Consider the following 15,120-nt stretch of genomic DNA (forward strand, 5'->3'; position numbering starts at 1 on the left):
GGTGGGGGATAATAAATAGTTAAGCCAAAGCCAAATTGGCTTTGCTACAAATGAAGGTTAATGCCTTCACAAAGGAACTGATGAAGCAGATGACAATGCATCAACCTCGCCATTTAACTAAGTTCGGTGGCACTGACAGATGAGCTTTTCTTCCAGATAGGTAGGGGTCATTTATAATGCGTGAGTTAACTGTGTTAACAGCCAACACACTAATCAGAATGTATGGTAGCCTGCCAGGGGAGTGGCTGATAATTTCTGTTTGTCTATCTCAAACCTCTGGAGGTGAATACCCTGGTAGACTTTAAAGGACACTGAAAAATTAGCTGGAGCACGAAGCTATGCAATGTCTACCCAACAGTGGACAGCAAGGGGACTGTTGAAATATGCCACTGATGATGATTTATGGACTTTGCCTAATGCACACACTTCACAGGATTCTTTTCCTTGTAGAAAACACATTTCAATACATCTTCCCTTTATCTTCCTAATTTCTCCTTTTTAAGTGTTGGGCAATCTCAAAATAATGACAGTGCTTGCATATATATTTTATAAAATCATTATATATAGCAAAAACGGAGAAAACAACAGTGGGTCTGTGACTGGATGCTTTCTCCACTGGTGTGGGAGAAACCTGCATCCTGCATTGTTGCCTGTACTATTGAACAGATCCCCAAAGGCTTGGATTTCCAGGAAGGGGCATTTAGTATGCAGCTGGCCTCTTCCCACTGATGCCCACCTGCTGAAGTCAGTGACATTCCACACATTTGCTTCGGCAGGAAGACTGCCACACGCTGCTCCCACAATCTGGACCAATAGATTTTTAAAAAAATCCTCAGTACCATCTCCCCACTACTAACAAAATTGTAGCAGTTCTAGAGAAGAACCAGGAAGAGGAACTGAGAGGGAAGAACACCAGTCCTTATCTGACCAGGCTTGGAACATTCAGGCCGAGGCACGGACAACCACCAGATCTCACTGCTTTGCTTTTCAAAGGAAGTTCCTGACTGCAGCCTCACCTGCTTGGTGGGTCACGTGCTGTTTTACTCATAGGGGCTTGAAATCATTTAAATAAAGCCCTATAAAAATGATTTGAACTGTTGTTTTTCAGGAAAAAGTCCCGAAGGTTTAATAGACAGCCTTTCCGCCTTTCTTTTTGGAGTATTGTTGTTTGTGTTGAATATGCAATGCTGCAGTTTAGATTCTGCTGTGGAGCCCTGCCTGATTTTAAATGCTGGCCGTCATTGAAGTCATGTAACTCACTGGTGCTTATGAACCACCAGCTTCAGTCCTAGCCAAGGTAATATCTGCATATTTGCCTAGAATATATATGTTTGACATTTTAGCAGCTCTTTATTGATCAGTATTTCTTTCCTTGACTTCTACACTTTCAACTGGGGCCCAGACGTGTTAGAATTACAGCGTTGGAAGCCAGCTGACTGATCCTCTAGTTAAAGTCTATCGTTTTACAGTTGAAGACACTGAGACTGAGAATGGATCAAGCCTCACAAAGATCACTCACCTGGCTTGTGAGAAGCCACAACTGTATCCCTGGTCTCCTCATTCCTGATCCAATATTCTTTCCATAGAGAATACTCTCAGACTTTGATTTTAGTTTTTCAAGGATGTGTCAACTTTCGTGTTAAGATGAAGCAGGAAATCTTGCATGTTACAGTTTAAAGTAACTTGATAACCTGAGGGAATCCCCACATTAAACCACGAGGAGGGGCAAAATTTCTTAATATTCCACTTTAACAATTTGGACAGGGTCCTCATCATGGTGAGCTCCTTATGTCCTCCGGATCTATCAATACCTTATTGGCTTAGGATTCAAAGGAGACCAAGATAGACTTGCTTTCTACAAACTCTCTTCCACAGGCAACATTGCTTAGGTGTTATTCTAGCTTATCCTTAAAATATGTGTTCTTAGGTGTCAGTTTTGTAGGGAACAGAAATGCAGGAATGCAACATGCACGAAATAGGTCAAAGAAGGTTGGGTGAGGAGCTAAGAACTTGGAACCTAGACACCTTTGTTTATCTGATTAACATGGAATATTTACTTACTTGAATCCTAGGAAAAGCCACTGAAGCCAGATCCAGGACAAGAGTAGAATAATAATAGCAGCTGGGAAGGTGAGCATAAACCATGATCCAAAGTTGATGCAACGACAGTCAGGGTAGCGTCTGTGTGAAAATATGGAAAAGTGTTCACAGGAGTACAAGTGGCATCTTCTCTGATGGTCATTGCTAAGCAGCAGTTCACATATTTGCTGTGCTACCAGCCAAGAAGGAAGATATGGGACATACTCACCATTACACATAGTAGTTACTTTTCTCCCTGAAAATAAAATAAGGGGAAAGGCTTAAGCTTGTTTCCCCTCAAATTATTAGACTTGGATTACAGGTCAATGACCTAAGTTAGTCTGTTCAGCCTAAAGACATTTAGAAATGCTACTTGGATTAGGGTCAAAATAATCCCCCCAAACCACTTTCATTGTTCACCATCTGTGCCTCGTATCTTGAAATCAAGCTGCGTCGTTCTCCCCACCTACTATGGAGAATCCTGTGAGATTTGTTTGGCTGAAGATGGGCTTTTCAGCATTTTTGCCTGGAGGGATAGTTCATTTAGGAAAATGAAAGCCTGAAAAAGCTAACCTCTGTTTTTCCATTTTGTTTTCGTTTTTTTCTTCAGTAGTAAGAAGTATATAAACAACCACCAGGACTATGGTCTCCATCATCATCACCATTAGGCTTACATCTAGAGTGAACATTTTGAATGCTAATGAAATGGTTGGCATACTCTAAGTAAGGGATTAGTTTCATTGTGGTGTTCCTTTTTCTACTTCCTCATACCCTCTAAGTGAAGTGACTGCAAGTGTCTGCCTGATGCAAATGAAGATTTCTTATATTGTGAACTATGCTAATTACATTTAATTCTGAATAGAATCCTTTTCTTTCACTTAACACTGTGTCTTGGGGGTAGAGTGGTGAATTAGATGGACGTAGTCCAGGCTCTTATAAAGTTTACATTTAAGTGAGGAACACAGGCAATAAATAGGTAAGCATATAACAAATCAGAAAATAAAACAGAAAAATGTAATTAAAAGTTATTAGGAGGAGGGAGAAATTTTACACAGGGTGGCCAAGGAAGGTGATATTTGAGGTGAGATCTAGATTGCAAGAAGGGGCTAGTTTATGTAAATAACTGGGAAACAGTATTCCAGACAGAAGAAATAGCAAGTACAAAGGTCCTGAGGTAGGAGTGAGTTTGGAATGTTTGGGGATCATACAGAAGGCCAGTGAGGCTGTAGGTAGTGACCTAAAGTTATAGTGACGTGAAATAGAGTCCAAGGAGCACCCAATAGATGTCAGATCATATATTACCTTGTGGGCCATCAGAAGCGATTTGGATTTTAGTACAAATGCAATTAGGAATAAGTGGAACATTGTAAATTAGTGATGTGATCTAATTTAAAGTCCACGTAAATTTGTGATTTACATAAAACATGTTGGCTAGGTGGATTCTCAAGATTGAAGACAATAAGAGTGGAAGCCAGGATGTGATAGAATGAGCTCCAAGATGACTCCCAAGATTCCTGCCCCAGGTACATATGCCTTGTACAACCGTCTCTCCTCTGTGTGCATAGAACTTGTGCATATGATGAGATTTCACTCCTGCAATTAGGCTCTTTTATGGCAAAAATGAAAGGATTTTGCAGAGGTAATCAAAGACCCCACCAATTGACTTTGAATTAATCAAAAGGAAGATTATCTTGAGAGGACCTGACTTAATCAGGTGAGTCCTTAAAAGAGAGACTTTCCTGCTGGCCTAAAGAAGTAAGCTTCCATGTTGTCAAAGGAAGGGACTACATGACAAGGATCTACAGGTAGCCTCTAGGAACTTAGAGGGATCCCGTGCCAATCGTCAGCAATAAAATGGGCACCTCAGTAATTCAACCTCAGGGAACTAATTTCTGCCAACAACTTGAATGAGTTTGGAATAGGATGCTGAGCACTTGTGGAGATCTCAGGACCGCTTGTCACCTTGATTTCAGCCTGGTGAGATCCTGCGCAAAGGACCTAGATAACCTGTGCCTAGACTCCTGACCGACAGAAATTAGGAGATAATAAATTTGTGCTATTTTAAGCCACTAAATTGATGGTAATTTATAACAAAGCAAGAGAAGACAAATACACAGGGGAATCTATTAGAAGACAAAAGAAGTTTTTCAGAGGAATAGAGTAGAGAGTAGAGTAGATTTTAGCTTAAATTAGATTGGTGGCAGTGAAGATGAAGAGAAGGCAATAGATTTTAAATATATTTGGGACAAATGTGGGAAACAGGGAAAAGGTGCCATTTATTGAAATTAAGTCTGAGAGGAGAACGGGTTGGCAGAGGGTAATGGAGTGGCAGATTAAGAATGTTGCTGTAGGCCTGTTAATTTGAGATGTCCCTTAGTTTTCCAAGTGGCCATGTTGGATAGCATCTTGGATAAATGAGTCTGGAATTGAGAGGTGAGGGCAGGTGAGAGATGTAAAACTGGTAGTTACCCACATATAGGTGATACTATAAACCGTGAACATGAGTGTGATAATTTCAGGAGGAAATGCAGATAAGAGGAAGAGAGAATTCACCCTGGACTCTAAGTTTTAGAGGTCAAGCAGAGGTGTAGGAATGAGGGAGCTAAGTACATTTAATTCTAACGAAAATCCTGTGAGGAAAGCACTATATTTCCATTTTACACAGGAAGACACTGAGTCTGAGAAGGTTCAGTGGATTGCTCAAGGTCACAGACTGCACAGTCAAGCTGGGTTTTTAACCCAGGAAGAGTGTTTAAAACACAATCTCTTTTCATCAAAGCATAGTGTCTTCAACTCCAGCTCCCAGGTAAAAATAGAAAATTCCATACATATTGCAAAATATCCATAAACTAGAATACAAACGTTTTGTTTTAAGGACATTTTAGAACACTGCAGGAATGATTGCATGGTAACAGGGACGTGATTTGACCTAAAGCATACAAGAGTGCTGATGCTGAAACTTAGGAAAATACTGATGCTGCAATCCTTATGCCCAACTACAAAATGATGAATAACTTTAACAGTAATGAAAGACACAGAAATGGTCTCAAAAGAATGGATATAGTTGTAGAAATTTGCAGCCTCGTAACACGTTTTGGACACTAAGAACACTGTAAGTTAGTGTCCACACTGATTATAGTTCTTTCGATTAATGACTGCTTTGATTATTTCTGAGTCAAAGCCATTTTTCAGTTTTGTATTTGTGTATTTCCAGAAGTTTCTTTCCAAATATTAACTACTTGTTATTTATGAGCCAGGCTTAGATTTCAAACAACAACGACAGCAAAAGTAGAAGCAGCAACAACAATGACTAGCTTATTGACAATTTTCTATGTACCAGGCTGTCTGCTAAGAGCCACAAGGCATTATGCCATTTGATCCTCACAGTAATGTTGTAAGTTCTAGTATTGCCCCCATTTTTCAGATAAAGAAATTGATGCTTACGGAAGTTAATATACAGCAAAATTGAAATCTGAAGCAAGGTCTGAGTCCAAACTCTGTAATATCCAAATTTCTTCTTTGATGCTTGCCAGAGAAATTATTTCTGAGAAATACATGTTGCTCATCTACACAGGGGAAAACTGTGATAACTCTTGAAGGTGACTTTTTCTGGGTAACTGGTTCGCCTTCTCCCTCTGGAATTAGCCCATAAGAGAGGTTATGGAGGTGGTCTTTGAATTTAGGGCACCTGGAAACACGTCTTTTACCACTTCTTGTTTTGTGGACCTCTTGTAGATATTACTGAACACATAATTAGTAACAGTGACTGTGCTAGTCATTGATAATACAACTTCCTTCCAAGCTGCTCTGGACACCCACAGATTTCACAGCTGGCACCCACGAGCTGAACAATATTCTTTGATAATCAGTAAGCTATGAAATTTTACTTGTGATAATCTTCCATTCTTACTCTGGTAGATTTGTTTTTTTGTATTTAACTGATAGCTGTTGTGTTCATTAGATGATACTGATGCATCAAAACTACTCTGCTATGAAAGCAGTAATTGTCCCTCATAATATTGCCCTTAATAACTTTGTTTTAATATCAAAGCATTATTTAGTTATTTAGATGATTCCCAAGAACAATCAGCACTTCATTTATAAAAGTCTTCATACCGTTCATCTCAACCAATGTTTATTGATCGCCTACTTGTGCCTCTTGTGGGCTAAAAGAAGTATAAGATCGTGCTTCATTCAGCCTTTACAGCTTGCAATCATCAGAGGTGGTGGTGTGCATGTGTGTGGATAAGACGAGTTTATAAAATGTGAACATAGTTTATGATAAGAGGAGATGGGAATGGCAGTTTAGGAGAAAGTGAACAGAGTTTCAAAGGATATAGCAACTACACAAGTAGAAAAAGAAGCTGACAGAATTGGTGGGTCTTTCATGAACCAGAGTAGGACGAAATGGGTTAATTCAGGGTGGTATTTATTAACAATAGCATTAGGAAAGGCGGAGATCAGGTGATGACTGGAGGAATACATCAGTGGAGGAGAAGGGCATAAGGGTCACGTAGAGAGCATTGATGGAGCAGGATTTACCTAATGAAGAGCCAATAAAAATCTAAAGCATCTGTAAGACTGTTACAGGAGGTAAGTAAAACATAAGATACTTCCTGAATGCCCTATTCCAAGCATTAGTCAGACTAATGGTGAATTAATCACAGGGGAGTCAGAATTTAGGTGGCACGGGTACTAGCTTCAAAGATTAAGAATGCAAGAAATTTCATTCTTTATAGTTGAGTTAAATAATTAGCTTGGTCTTGTTAGTATTATTCTAAAAATCACCTTCCAAGCTATCCATCAGCTTGTGACAACAAGAGAAAGGTTCAGTCTAACTAGCCAAATATTCAGCTTTGCAACTATTTCAGATAATACTTATTATGAATGCATGTTTATATTTTATAAAAAGAAAATGCAACATATGAATGTGAATACCGATGCAGTCCTTATTTGTTACTGGCAGCAAACTTGCTTTTTTAGAATTTTGCCAACAGGGCACCTTCACATATGGTCTGTGAGGCAATGAGGCTGCAGAGTGGAAAATGTACCAGGCCACTTGCCTTCACCTGGAAGTTTCCACTGACTAGTGATCCTCTCTTAAGTTCTCTGAGCCTTGGTTCCTCATCTGTGAAATGAGGGAGTCATATACATAATCTGACATTTCTCTGTCTTCACTTGTTCTATTCTTCCCTCTCATTATCACTCAGGAGGATGTCCTTCTTTTCCAAGACTAACATTTCTACTCTTGTTTCTAATTTCATTCTGCTTCCACTTGACTCTAAGCCAATCAATGTTCTCTCTCCTTTTTTCCCCCCAAACCTCACATATCTCTGTGATTTCTACACTCTAGATTTTTAATTTCTGTGTTCATATATATAGCCCCAAATTTATAACAAACTTGAACAATGCATCTGCAAATGCCTGCTGGAAATCTCCTTGTGGAGGGGCTCTTCGCAGGCTATTTAAATATATTCAAAATCAACTTATTAATTTCTCCATGAATCTGCCATGTCTTCTCTAGAAGTTCATGGCATCACTATGCAGCTGTATTGGCAAAAACTCCCAGAGTTTCCTTAACCCCTCCTTACTCTTAAACCCTCACGCGTAATTACTCACCACCTTCTGGCTGGCTGTGCAGTCTCTTCAGTCTAAATCTTCCAATCGCTTCACCGCTAGCCTTGTTCTGCCCCTCATCATTTGTCAGCACTTTCGTAATGGACTCCTAATTGGTCTCCTGTCCCCAGACTCTCAGAATGCCAATCAATCTTCGCACTGCTTTTCTAAGCTGTGCAAAAAACATGCACAGACTATTCTACTCTCACTCTTGAAAACCTGTCATAGACTTTTTGTGTTTTGATTTTATGAATTATTTGCATTCATTTTCTCCATAAGCATGGTGTTTCTCTCTTTTAAGATTGGACCACGCTGTATGGACAAATTTTCTCTAGTGACCAAGGGGTGCTGCACACACCTACAGTCCCCTTTTAGATGCATGTCCAGCTATGTTTCTAGGGAGGTAATTTTTTATGGAGACGGACTTTGGGGTCTGACTGCTTTTGGTTTGGTCCTCAATCTGCTAAGCTGAACCTCAACTTTCTCAACTCTGATAATAATAGTAACCAACACTTACTGAGCACATGCTCTGTGCTAGGCACTTTTTAAAGTGCCAGTTATTTTATGTAAAACTCTAAACAACTCTCTGAGAGAGGGATCTTATTATTGTCCTTATTTTTCAGGCAAGGTAACCAGCTTAAAGAGATGAAAGAATTTCTCAAATTCACCTAGCTTGTAACAGGAGAGCTGGAATTTGAACACAGACATTTTGACCCCAGAGGCTATGCTGTTAATCGCCATTATATTCCACCTCCACAGCAAGGATATACAAGATACGTGTACACTATGATGTATGTAAATTATCTGGCAAGGGCTCAATACATGTCGCTTTACCTTCTCCCTAAATGTCAAAAAACAAATGTTATTATGTTTTTAAAATTTTCATGGTTTTCACATATGTACGTTTTGTCTAGACAACCAGATGGAATCTTCTTCCTGGCAGGTTTTATTTTTTGCATTCTCCAAAAGAATTCAAAACAGTGCCTTGCACATTGTCAGTTCTCAACAAATGTTTGTTGATTGACTGAGTGAATGAATGAAAGTCTGTTTTGATTTGCACTGAATAAAATTTAGCTTTCTCAGAATTCATTGTTCTTATTTTCTTTGTGTAAAAAAAAGAGAACAAAAGATGTATATATATGCATATATAAACATTTTATATATATGAGATAGATAGATAGATAGGGAAAGGCTTTGAACTGTGTACTCCAATCTCTTCCTCCCATTATTTGTAAGATGGCACCTTTCTCTAAACATCAGTGGTGGGAAATCATTGACTCTCAGGTTTCATGCATTTCTTTGTTGCTGGGTGAGACCCAAAATGAAATTGTAAAAATTGATTATTGGTATTGCTCAAAAAGATGGCAAACAGTGTCAAGAGGGAAAAATTGACATTATTGTAGTGGATTTGAAAATAAAGGACGATTTCTTTCTAGCTCCAAACATCTGGACAAAGAATATAATTTTTTTGTGCAGTTTTAAGTTCCTGGGACTTTTTCTGATGAAATTGAATGCATTTCGTTCCATTCTTGCTTTCAGATGCTGTTGTAGTTTTTAGGGCTATAATTTAAGAAAAATGTTATTAAATATCTAGCTTATTTAATAATATCAGTTATATTTTTCACATGAGTTGTTTTCCCCCTTCTATGCCACTGTTTTCTATTAAGAGGGGATGCTTTGAGTTTTTTTTTCAAGTTTGCATTTAATTCCTAATGTTAAAAAAACCTTTTGAAGAAAAAACACCACTAAATTTCAAGTACATTTTAAGAATTTCCTAAATTTAAAGAGCATTTTGGCCAAATTCCCCTGATTAGGAAAATTAGAAGATTAGCCAATTAGAGAAAATAGTAACTGAAACATCTTGTTCAAAGAGCTACAATGCTCTCAATCTGTCATCGCAAATGGATTAATGCATTCAAAGAGTCAAGGGAACAGTTAAATAAAAGAAAGAAAATTTGGTTGATACTTTGTGCAAGAACACAAAGATCAAGGGTGAACTCGATATGGATTACTTTGACAACAACAAGTAATTTCATGGGAATGGTGGAAACCAGCAGTTCTTTAACACCAACAAGGATAAAACCATAAAAATTTGCTGTAAATTTTAGAAAAAGAGATTTACAGAAAGGACGAAGATGTGGAATCTCTTTCCTTGGGAAATTCATGAGAAAGGATAGAAGTCCAGCTTTCAGAAAGGGATCAAGTATATTTCCTGTCTTAGCGGATACATATGAGGGGATACGTTGGACGAACACTCTCTGGCACTGTGAATTTCAGAAGCCTCCCACTTATAAACCAATGTCTTTCAAAGCTTCCAGTCTAAGTTGGTTGTTGGAGTGTGCATAATGGATGTGTACTCATAGAAACAACAAGTACACCTAGAGGTCTGTCTTATATCATCCCTAAACTGTGATACTAGTGTTTTTTTGTACACAGTTTCTTGTTCTTTCTAGAATGAAGAGTGACTTGTTTTGAGTCTTGGATTTCTTGGAAAAGCTATGCATGCGCAAAATCTTGCAAATAATTTTAAAAAGTTCCTGCAGTCTGTGAATCTGCTTCCTAGGGAGTAGCTTTCCAGCCTCTGAACTGTAATTTTTCTGTGAAAAGGAACGAAATTCTGTTCCAGGGCATTCTTAATGCTGCACACCTTCCTGGAGCTCTGACAATTATCTGTGCTATTAGTTGAAAATATACCTTGGGTGTAGAGCCAGTTTGAGCTCTCACATGAGTCGTGGACTTTCAAAGATTCTTTTCTAATTTGGACTTGCAGGCTATTGTTTCAATAGTTCTTACACAGTGCTAAGTATTTTTACATCGTTTACTTCATTTGAGTCTCACAATAATCATATGAATTGTGACTATTTTAGATCTGAAAAATTAAGTCTTGGGAGTGTAATGTACGTTTTTATTGTTCAAATTTACAAAGTGAAAATTGTGGAATTTTTAGCCCAAGTGCTCTGACTGTGTCCACAGATTCCCCATTTTCTGCAACAGATGATATCACCGTTCCAAACTTGCACTTAGGATCATATATCTGTCCTTACAATACTTATTACTGCCATTTCTTATAACTGCCCAATCCTTCAAATCTGTTTAAATTCCAAAGCCAAACCTTTTGTAATTAGCACCTTTGTTCACCACTCATCATTCAAGTTCAAACACCAATCCTCAAACCCTACATAAATTATCCCACGCAAATAATCCCTTTTCATTTTGCAGTCTTATTTGTAGTGAAAAATGTTTTCCCTATTTGATTAGAGTTTTCAGCCAGGGGTTATCTCTTCTGAGCTGACCTGGGGACTCTGTAGGGACCTCTTAATTCACTCTGTGCTACATATTTAGCCCCAGTATAAGAGAAGGTCTCTATAACTAAAGATGTCCTGATGGAGAACAACAGAGAGTTAACTCAATATAGCATCTCTGTCCTTGGATTCTCTGAATCAGGTGAGAATAATTCTTATAAGTTGTATGCTGTCCATCTATTAAACTAGCAATCCAGTAATGTTACTTACATATTGAAATGCTCAGCGAAGATCAAGTTGGTGGAGGTACCAGTGATGGTTGTCAGTCCACCAATGGTGGAAGAGTAAGCAATGCACAAGCACATAAGTTTACACATCATGTGGTCCTTCTCTGTTCGATATTTGTTTCCTGTGCCTGCGTTCTGTTCAACAAGAAAATGTAATATGAGAACAGCTCTATTTGTGTTCATAACAAGCAGTAATAGCATTTGCTGTAGACTGAATGTTTGTGTCCCCCTCAAATTCATATGTCGAAGTTCTAACCTCCAGTGTTACGGGATTTGGAGATGGGGCCTTTGGGAGGTAATTAGGGTTAGATGAGATAATGATGGCGGGGTCCTGGTCTGATGGGATTAGTGCTCTTATAAGAGGAGACACCAGAGAGCTTGATTTCTCTCTCCACCATGTGAGAACACAGCAAGAAGGCAGCTGTCTGAAACCGAAGGAGAGAGTCCTCACCAGACAATGATCCTGCTGGTACTTCTACGTTGGATTTCCAGTCTCCAGAACTGTGAGAAATGAATTCCTGTTTTTCAAGCTACCCAGTCGACGGTATTTTGTTATGGCAGCCTAATTTTATAGCATTTGTCTTTCCATCAATAGAAATATAACCATAAAAATATTTAACCTGAAACCACCAAATTATTTTACCCACATAATTTCATTCATTTGCTCAACCTTTTTTCTTATTCCTGAACCAACTCTTCCCCCTCTTCTTCCCTTCTCACCACCACTCCCAAATCTTTCAACTGGTTTTCTATTGAACTGGCAGTGCATTGTCAGTGAGTTCTTCAACTTCTTTTTTGGGGTGTGTCCCTACCTTGGTGCCTTAACCGATGGTCCCCTGAGGATACTACTTCTGAAATTGAGTATTTTCAACCCCATATCCTTCAGTATTGAGAGATGGAGTCATTGTCCTCCTTGCAACTCACGACCACTTAGAGAATGTTAATCCTCTACTCAAATGAAAACAAATCCATTTTTTAAAGGCTCCTGTAATTTGGGTATCTCTTTCTCTCTCCACTCTTTTGAATGTGATATTCTGATCTCTTGGTTACCTATTGATTTCTCTTAAGATGACATTTGCATCTGGCACGCAACATTCCTCCATCCTCCAAATTCTGTCAGCACCAGGATAACTATAACATGTTCATGAATGACCCATCAAATATCCCGTCCTCAAAGAATTTTTCTCTTATTTCCAGAGACTTTCAAATCTGCTCTACCTCAGTCACTCTCTCCCATAGTTACACCCTGGACAGCAGCACATCCTTAAATGGTTCCATCTGGGAAATCACGATCTCAAATGTGTTTTGTTTACAAATAGGACTTGCTAGAGGGCAAGCCAAAAGCAACATCATTCTCTCTCTTACCCACGACCCATAAAAACACACTCTGTTGATCTGACTTTTGCTGCCCCTTGGGTGAAATCTGGGGCTGAATCTATAGCTTTTCTGGTCACTTCATTTAATAAATAGTCTTTTGGTCATTTTTAGTAGGAAAAAAGCAAAGACGTCAGTAATTGAAAGCAAAAGTCCCAACTTTATTTAAAATTAAACCTTCTCTTCTCGCCTAGATCAGCCTGCTTAAAAGCCCATAGCTGGAAGGGGGTTTATGGGTTTGGCTTTTTCTCTCTCTTTCAGCTCCAAATCCTTTCACCACTTGCTAGTCTGCTCCTAAACCCTCCATATTTGGAGTGGCAGAGGATGGACAGGATCAGGAGAGGAGTGGTAGGGATTAGCAGAGGTCTTACGTGACTGGCATAATTAAAATATGACATCAGTACTCTTTAGGCACCGTGGCTGTCCAAAATGACTCCATCTGGAAGGCGCTTTTATGGATTCTTAAGAGTCCTATCATCCAAATAGGAACATTGGATTGCTGCTCCTTCTAAGTAGTTAATGCATCTCTTCCACTTCTTCTGACACACTTGTGGTTTCAGCACATGATGGTCCCTCCAGTCACTTTATGCTGAGGTCAACTAGCCCTGTCAAGAAGCCCTCTTGGGGAAAGTAGCTTTTCAAATGACCCCAAATACCACTCCTTCCATGTGTTCCCTCCATCCTTTACATGGAAACAGGTATCTCTGCCCTGTTAGGAGTGAAAGCGCAGCTGAAACTCCATGACGTAAGGAGATTCAGCCATGACCTTTCACTTTCAAGCTTTTCAAGAATGTGTCAAACACGAGTCCACGGATCTCTTCTAAGTCTAGGGGACAGATTTGCAAGTTCCCCAAGTAGTGGTTTCTCCACATCCATCTCACCATCAAGAGGCAAATGGGAGGTCTTCCCTTCTCTCCTCCTTGGTTGTGCAGGCTGGAGGGAGGTTGGGAAAATATTCCAACTTTCTCCAAAGGTGGGCTACATCTCAGCCGTCTCATTTTCAACACTACGTTTGAGTCTAAAATTGTTTTTTGTCATTTCCTTTGCAAATCTTGTGTAAGTGGAATACGGAAATACTTATGGTGCTTGATATCATAGTTCTTCAGGGATGAAACAGTCTCATTCTACCACCCTACTAACCAAGAAGTCTGCTCCTGCAGCGCAGCTTCTTTTTCCAACTTTGCTGCTGCATTGCTTCTACCCCCGCTTCAACTCCACTGGCAAGTCGAGGTCATGGAAGCACCTAGGTATTCCCAGTAGATTGGTCCTCTCCTTTCTTCACTTCCTTTCTTATCCAGTTTAGATTCCATGGTAAGCCAACTCAGTAACTTTCTTTTTAAACCACTTTATTGAGGTACGATTGACATGTACAAAGCTGTACCTATTCAATGTATACCACTCGGTGAGTTTGGGGATAAGCACACACCCATGAAACCATCACCACCATCAATAGCTTTCTTAACAAAACCCTAAACTCTGTTTCTTGTCTTTCTTTGAATGGTAGTTATTTAGCAAAATTTCAGCTTTGAATGAACCCAATCATTTACTTTCTTTGTGCCATGTCTGCCCCTGAGTAGCCAAGTACTGTTGGTGAAATTATGAACATAGTGGAGGAGATTGGATCCCCTACGTCCATGGTCACAAACTTCGACTGCTGTGTCCTTGCTGTCCCTCTACCCTACTATGTTTCCCTGACCAAATTGCTCTGCCTGTCTCCACAGGAAAACTTAAATCCCTCCCTGTTCTCTTTACACCCCCCCCCCCAACACTCCCACCAGCTCTCCACAGGTAGCTTTGCCTCCTGTTCCACAGGTAAAATAGAAGCTGGCAGACAGAAGTCTCACTGTCAAATGTAGAACCCTACTTGCCTCTGTTCTACCTTCTTCTCCAACTTGACGTATGTAATAGACTAAATGTCTCTCCTCCAACTTCTTGTTTCTGGACCCCAAACCCTCAGAACTTCTCAGAAACCCTATAGAATAGACCTTACTGGAATTTTCCCAACAACGTTTAACCATTTGCAAATCATCTTTACAAAAAAGAGGAATTTCTTAACCCTCCTTCCAATTAAACTACTGCCCAACCTCACCTCCATTTTCATAGCCAAACTACTCAAAAGAGTTGTCTACATTCACTGACTCCATTTTCTTAACCACTCCAATCCAGCTTCTGTCTCCCGAATCCACTCAAGATGCACTTGCTCTGATTATCAATAACCTCCAGATCACTAAACCCAATAGATACTTTTCAGTATCAATTTTGTAGACCTCTCAGCAGCACCTAAAAAACTTAATCACTCCTTTCTGCTGGAAAATTCTTCTCTGGGCTTCTGTGATGTCTTGCTTTCCTGGTTTTTCTTCTACATCTCTGCCTGTTCCTCTATTTCCTTTGCCAGTTTGTTTTCCTTTAACCTTCCTTAAAACTAGAATTTCTTGAAACTTCGTCATAAGCAGTTGTCTCTTCTCACAGTAATATTTCTCCTTAGGAAATCTCACATATTTTCACTGATTTAATGAATATAG

At 39.3% G+C, this 15,120-nt stretch overlaps 1 protein-coding gene across 1 annotated transcript in view; it reads right to left on the reverse strand.

Moving 5' to 3' along the window:
- Window positions 1-15,120, reverse strand: part of SLC13A1 (solute carrier family 13 member 1) — an 84,467-nt gene that overhangs the window by 18,513 nt on the left and 50,834 nt on the right. Inside the window, exons 7-8 of the mRNA XM_070616453.1 lie at window positions 11,208-11,359; window positions 2,062-2,181 (exon numbers count right to left, since the gene is read on the reverse strand). Of these exons, the coding sequence (XP_070472554.1) occupies window positions 2,062-2,181; window positions 11,208-11,359 (272 nt within the window). The remainder of the gene's footprint in view (window positions 1-2,061; window positions 2,182-11,207; window positions 11,360-15,120) is intronic.

This window comes from Equus przewalskii, chromosome 4 (assembly GCF_037783145.1).
Source record: "Equus przewalskii isolate Varuska chromosome 4, EquPr2, whole genome shotgun sequence".
NCBI classification, from domain to species: domain Eukaryota; kingdom Metazoa; phylum Chordata; class Mammalia; order Perissodactyla; family Equidae; genus Equus; species Equus przewalskii.